The sequence below is a fragment of the Vigna unguiculata genome, chromosome 11 (assembly GCF_004118075.2).
Source record: "Vigna unguiculata cultivar IT97K-499-35 chromosome 11, ASM411807v1, whole genome shotgun sequence".
Classification (NCBI taxonomy): domain Eukaryota; kingdom Viridiplantae; phylum Streptophyta; class Magnoliopsida; order Fabales; family Fabaceae; genus Vigna; species Vigna unguiculata.
In genome coordinates, this window is record NC_040289.1 from 26337853 (window position 1) to 26344752 (window position 6900).

Genomic DNA, 6900 nt, shown 5'->3' on the forward strand with positions numbered 1-6900 from the left:
TAAATCAATGTTTTTGATAGACCAATTTTTTTTGAAAGGAATTTTCCCCTTAAAAAAAAGTTAATAGTCTAGAAGAAATGAGTATTTATAATATCCTCTAAAAGAAATGAGTGTCCATTTCACACCAAATACAAAAACGTGTAAGTTGGCTATCGTTAGAGAATAGCATTTCCTTCATTTCTTTCCGGTCTACCCATGTCATTATGATCACGTTGTCTCTCATTTAACTTTATATATTTTTTTTATTTCGTTATCTTCAATGTTAAAATTTTCCATTGTAATATTTACATCACCATATAATAATGTCCAACTTCTTCTTTGGTTACTTTACCTTGTTGATCCTTAAAAATCTCACAAAATCAAATGTGTTCTTCTATTTTAAATACTTCTCATTTTTTTTTCCTACTTCTAAATCACTCCACAAATTTTTTTATCCAATGAAAAGTAGAAAAGAAATAAATAATCAACTCTGCTGTACGAGCAAAGGTGGTAAAAAAGTCAATTATTTTATTTTCTTACACAAAACTAATAAATTATTGGTTATCAATTAACGAAATTTAATTAGTTTGACTATGATTCAATCATTCAATGGCCTTATTGATCGTATGTGAGATGACATTTTTATACTAAAAAACATAGCATTGATTCGACTCCATAACCACTGGAATCTATTCCTTCCAAATAGTCTTCAAAGACTCACATAATTTTTGTTATTATTGTCATTCTTACGTACGTGGTCCTTATCATTGTTATAGTGCTCATTATCATTATATTTCCATTATTTATTTTTACCAACTTTATTTCATTCTTCTCATTCTTACTTTATTATTATTACTATTACTATTATAATTATATTATTATTATAATACAAGTTGGTCTTATTCACTATCCGTACATGTATATGCGACACGATTGCAGAACTTACCTGCTATTTTGTTATATTCTCATTTTTTTTCCAATTCCCAACGCGTTTACGATTAAACTAAAATGAATTTCGTCCAATTGTTTTGTACTAGAGTGTAAGGATGTTTAGCATAAGATGCTTAACTTTTTATGGCATGTTATGGAACTGCCTAATTTTTTTTTTTGGGTTTAATATTTTTTTACATTTTTGTTTTTGAACTTTTTAAATTCCTGGTAAAAATTTAAACAGACTTAATTCTTGAATTTGTTTAATTTGGATATCAACCACAACGTTACTATTCCAATTACATTTTTAATAAAAAATTCCAGGTTTATTTTTAGTTCCTGATTAAAATTTCAACTTAGTTTTTAATTTTTTTTCTACCCACATTTTTTTCTTTTTCATCAAATGAATTATTTGACACGTGTTCTAGAGTCTCAGGAGACAAATAAATACAATATTATTTAAATGAATTATATTCTCAATGTATATATCTATTCATTACGCCAGATTAATTAATATAAATTAAAAAAAATGTTTATAAAATATTGGTAAACTCCAGTTTCTTGACTTTGAGAATCCATTTTAAGAAAAAAATATATAGAACTAAAATCTATCAAAATTTTGATTAGAAACCTAAATCTAGTTTAATTTACAAATAGACAGTGAATCCATACCCCACTTTTAAATTTGGATATATATATTTTTTTAAATCGTATATTAAATAATCAGAAAGAATAAAAGGTTTTAATGAATGGCATCGTGGATTTAAAATTTTAAAGTTTACTTATTTTTACTTAAATCAGTAGTACGATTTTCTATTAAAAATTTTGTGTTGTCTTTATATACTGATTTGATATATTATAATAATATTAATATATTTTAAAATATAAAAATTAGTGTATTTTGAAAATGAAGTATATTAATAACATTAAAAATCTAGTAAAAGAATACAAATTTAAACTGAGTTGTTGTTGGAATTTAGTTAGATTGTTTACTAAATAGTATCAAAATTGAAAAAAAAAAAATCTGGACTCCTCCGGTTTATACCTTCCATTCCAATCTCACAAACCAATTCTTAACATAAAGATTAAAAATTAAAGATCTGCAAAAGCAAAGTAAACCTAAACATAAAAAAACTAAAGAAGGAGGAAGACAGAGGAGGCACCGTCATTGCATAAATGCAAAAAATGGAGTGGACCCTTGTGAGCTAAGTTCATACCCTTTATAATTAAACACGTATAAAATAAAGTTAAGGAGATTTTTCTTCTTTGAAAGATCTTTCCTCATCCATAGATAGAGATTTTGCATCTTTTTTAGGACCCTTTTTGGGCATAGCAACCTGGCTTGGCTTTCTCTACCTCCTCCTTCACATGATCCCAAACCAAGTGGCCCCTTAAATAAATGTTCCAAACTCCAAACTCTGCATCACCATTAAAATACTCACAACTAACGACAATCTTTTCATTTCTTTCCCGAACAAAACGGGTTCCTCATGAAATGCTTATTTATTATAATTTTTTTATCAAAGATATTTAAAATATTAAAAACACCTATTTATTATAAATAGTAATTATATATAAATGCTATCTTATCTTGTAAGAAAATGTTAACTATTATTGAATACGCGGAGGAATTAAATATAAATGGGTTTTTGAATATCTTCATCTTTGCATATTGCAGCTCGGTTGGTAAGTTCAGTTTCACTCTGCAGCCAACCAAACAGCAATAAACACAACCCAACAAAACGAGTTAACTCTCGAACTCTTACTGCTTTGAAAGCTCTCACTTTCTCTTTCTTCTTCTTCTTTAAGCTACGAAACTTCCTCTGTTTCTATCTTCTTCTTCTTCTTCTTCGCTTTTGAGTTTGGCTTTGATTCTTTGAACGTTTCTTTCAACAATTTTCCTGAGCAAGAGAGTAATTTGATTTCTGGGTATGTTCATTTTACCGAGGTTCCTTTTCACTCTTCTCTCTCTCTTTGTGTCGGTGTTTCTTGGGTTTGGTAGCTGATGATGAATGGTACAGTGGGGTTTGTCTGTTTGGTCGGAAAACGTGTAAAAAACGTTTCTTTACGTGCCTTTCATAAAATTCAAAACTGAACTTGATGGCCTTTTTTTCTTGTTTAATTAACAAAGTGGCTTTATGAGAAAAATAAAATAATTGAAAAACCGACGGTCTTAACTGATCAAAATCTGCCTTTCTCTGATTATTGTGTGTGTGTTCTTGAAAGTGCTCTCAGGTCTGGTTTGATTGTGAATTCAATATTGGGTAGGATGCGGTGCTTACAAATCTAAATCATATCTTTGTGTTCTTCCTTTTCTTGAAGACTTTCTTAGTTATGCAATCTGAAATGTTATCAACATGTTTCTTTATTGCATTAGATGATGGTGAAGTTTTGTTTTATTTGTCAATTATAATTGCTTTAAAGTGTTTGTTTGACCTCTGTGGAATAGTCAGCCTTCTTTCAGTTTCCAGCTTCATGTAACGCGGTTTGCTTGATTTTGTTTCTTCCTCTTCCGGAATGAGACGAAAAGGTGGAATTCAGTTTATGTCGGAATTCATATATATGTAATTGATGGAGCTGCTTCAATAGAAACTTGGTTGGAAATGGTTATCTGAGAATCTTATGACTAAAAGTTGATTCCATATTGTAGAAAGCTAATAGGATAGTATCCAATTCTATCATAAGCCAATTACGATTTGCTGGGTAGTAGATTGAACCTGAAGATAAGAAAAACCTCCAAAGCCATGCCATTATTCATACATTTGCTCAAATTTCTGGTTGATTCATCTTTCAGTCAATGTTCAGTCACTGTTGTGTCTTCCATAGTCAAATAGAAATCGTGAAACAAGCAGAGTTTATTTTGGATACTGTTGTTCTGTACAATATTTGATTTCATATACAAAGTGTCTTGAGATCATTTTCTTTATGCTAAATCAACTTCGTGTTTCACATGTAAATTAGTAAAGAATTGACAAATGCAAAAATGTTAGCTTGTTTTCTGGGTATGTGGTTCATCAAGCATATGAAAATGTCTCGTTTGAGTTTCAATTTGATTTTGAGTCTGGGGTTTTGCAGAAACAAACCAGATGATTCTAAAGAATCTGATGGAAGAAAAGCAGTTAGATTTTGATCAACCTCTTCTATCAGTGAGGAGAATCTCATCAACAGTGGCCTCTGAAAATGAAAATAAAAGGAAACCTGATAAGGCAGTACCCAAAAGACCTCCTCTTCCGTTCTACAAATCAGATTTAAAATCAGGTCCAGTGAGTAACCCTGGAACTGTTCCTTTCGTGTGGGAGAAGACTCCAGGGAAGCCTAAGAATGAAAGCAGACTACAAACACAGGCTCCTGAACGGGCTTCTGTTGCTCCAAAGCTTCCACCTGGGAGGGTTTTGAAAGCTGATCAGCAAGATTTTGATAAAGTTCCTAAAGTTACATTGGTTACTCAGTCCAGCACAGAAAGAAGTGTTTCAGATTCTGAGCATGCTGCATCTTTGGATAATCAAGTGACAAAACATGAAAGCCCCAAAGAAGTAACTGAGAAGGCAAGTTCTTGTTCAGACAATGAGGATGAGACCTATCTAGATGCTCTTGATACACTTTCCAGAACAGAATCATTCTTCATGAGTTGTAGTGTGAGTGGTTTGAGTGAATGGGATGACCATGAGGTCCAACCATCTGGAAGTTTTCCAACAGATCAAGAGGCGCGTGATTTCATGATTGATAGGTTCTTGCCTGCAGCAAAGGCAATGGCTTCTGAAACACCTTCACTTCAACACCACTCTAGGAAGCCACTTGCTGCACTAGAACAACCAAAACTGATGAGGAAAGTGGTAACTGGAACAAATTCCCGCCCCCTAAATGAGAAATGGCAAAAGGTTTTGCCGCATTATGTTCAAGATATTGGTAGGGAAGAAAGTGGAGATGAAAGTGATGATAATGATGGATATGAAAACTATGCACCCAAAGTTTGTGGACTGTTTCCTCGGTTCTGCCTTTTGAACCCAGTTCCAGGATTAAGAACGGAAGGTAGGATTCAAAGTTCTACAGGACATGGAGTGCAGAATAAATCAATTGTTTCTCACAGAAGAACTGCAAAAGAGGTATATAAATTAGACCCACCTAATACCTACACATTTCTTTCACTTCAGACTGTGTTATCATTTTGTTTTGTTCTCTATTATGCAGAATGGTAGAACTGCTAATAATGGGAAAATGTCTCTAAACTCTCAATCCGGCTTTACAAAAGAGAAGAAAGATTTCGGCACAGCAGAAAAATCTGAGCATGGTATTGATCCACCTCGCCGAGCTTGCAGCAAATCATCAACCTCTGAGAGCTCTCAATTTGAGTCAAGCAGTGAAAGCCCTGTTGTTGAGAAAACTCTATATGTAGATTCTGTACATGAGGTCAAATCTTCAAATGCATGTTCTTCAGACACCAATGACAGAGGGGATGATTTTGATACTTCAAGGAAAGACACTGGTCTTGATAAAAATCTTTGTATAGACTATTCAATTGAGGAAAGCAAACACTTGGGTATTGTGGATGAAAAGGGTGTCTTACAACCTAAAAGTTCAGCTTCTCTTGATTCATCTCTCTTGGTTGATGCTGACAATTCAAATGATAATTTGCAAATGGAGCTGAAAAATCATCCCAAGAAAATATGCCCAGAAGAGCCTAATTACCAAGGGAATAATTTGGATCATGCTTTGGTTGCATTTTCAAGTCCAGCAATGGTTGAATCCAAGAAAAGAGAGTCTGAAAGCAAAGTTTTTAGCATTAAGGAAGGTTCTAATGGTCCTGGTTCCTGGAGAAACAAGAAGTTTACTAGTGATTTGAAATTTGATCCAAAGGGCCTATCAGCTACCAAAGTGTTTGATCAAGAATGCACTCTTAGATCTAGTGAGGACCCTAGTACTTTGACTAGCTCAAAAGTGGTAGGTGACACAAAATTGTATATGAAGTTGGGCCATGGAGAGACTCTAAATGCAAGCTCTATGAAGCATCCTCTTGCACTTCCTTCACCAAAAGCTCCTTCAGAGTCTTGGCTTAAGCGCACTTTGCCAACAGTTTCCTCCAAGAACACATTTTTACGGTCTAAACTTGCTACCCACTTACCTGCACCAGTTCAAATTCCCAGCACAGCATTATCAGATCCCAAGTGGGAAAGAATTGTTAAATCTTCTAAAGCTAATCATGGGCATCTTCAGTTTGGTGAGGTAATTCACTGAATTGAGTCAATCATTTTGCATAAATATAATGTGGTATCTTCATGGTTTTTATACTCCTTCAATCTCTTACAGGAACTACTTCCAACCATTCCTGAAGCATGAATTTGCAGAAGATTTGGTAATTTGATTTGCTTGCTGAAATGTGCAGGGTCTTCTAAATGTAATTAATTGTTGCTAGGATCATTCTACAGATGGATCTCCCTTTTGCTTTTATATATAGATACATGAGATGAGATAGTATAGTGTAATACTACTCAAAAGTGTAAATCAGAGTTTCCCTTTTTGTCTTGTAAATGTATAAACTTGTTTCAGCTAAAGTTTATCACTGAAAATCTTTAAGGTGATCTGTTCTTGTAATATCAGGGCAAAAGACTTGTTCCCTAGAAAGAATAAATTTGTAATGATGATGATTATGGTGGTCATGCTCTTCAATTTTCTTCAACTGTGGTGGTAAACTACCTTTACTATTGATGCAACATGAGAATCAATGTGTGATATGCTGTCAAAGTTATCATTGTGCCAATGATTCTGAATATTGGAATGCTTCAAGAATGGCTATGTTAGGAATTTATAATTTAAAATCAGTTAGCATGGATTACATAATATATTTAGAGTTGGTATGATATTATATTTAAAGTTGGTATAGGTTTTGTCCTATAAACCTGTTTGAATAGTCTATAAAATAGGCTAGGATGGGCTGAAAAAGTATGCTAATTCATGAGTTGACCCGTTATTAAAAATATAATTATAATCTAAATG

The 6900-nt window shown here is 33.0% G+C and overlaps 1 protein-coding gene across 4 annotated transcripts; it reads left to right on the forward strand.

The window, feature by feature from the left end:
• The first annotated feature begins 2532 nt into the window (after positions 1-2532).
• LOC114169381 lies at positions 2533-6583 on the forward strand. 4 transcript variants are annotated; one of them, XM_028054520.1, is made up of 4 exons: positions 2533-2838; positions 3985-5012; positions 5098-6129; positions 6214-6583. In XM_028054520.1, exons 2-4 carry the CDS (start codon positions 3996-3998, stop codon positions 6241-6243), a joined length of 2079 nt encoding a protein of 692 aa, XP_027910321.1. In that variant the 5' UTR covers positions 2533-2838; positions 3985-3995; the 3' UTR covers positions 6244-6583. The 4 variants fall into 4 exon arrangements, with proteins under 4 accessions (XP_027910321.1, XP_027910323.1, XP_027910322.1 ...); XM_028054522.1 differs by having other exon boundaries at positions 2594-2655; XM_028054521.1 differs by lacking the exon at positions 2533-2838 and adding an exon at positions 2849-3173.
• Positions 6584-6900: the final 317 nt, after the last annotated feature.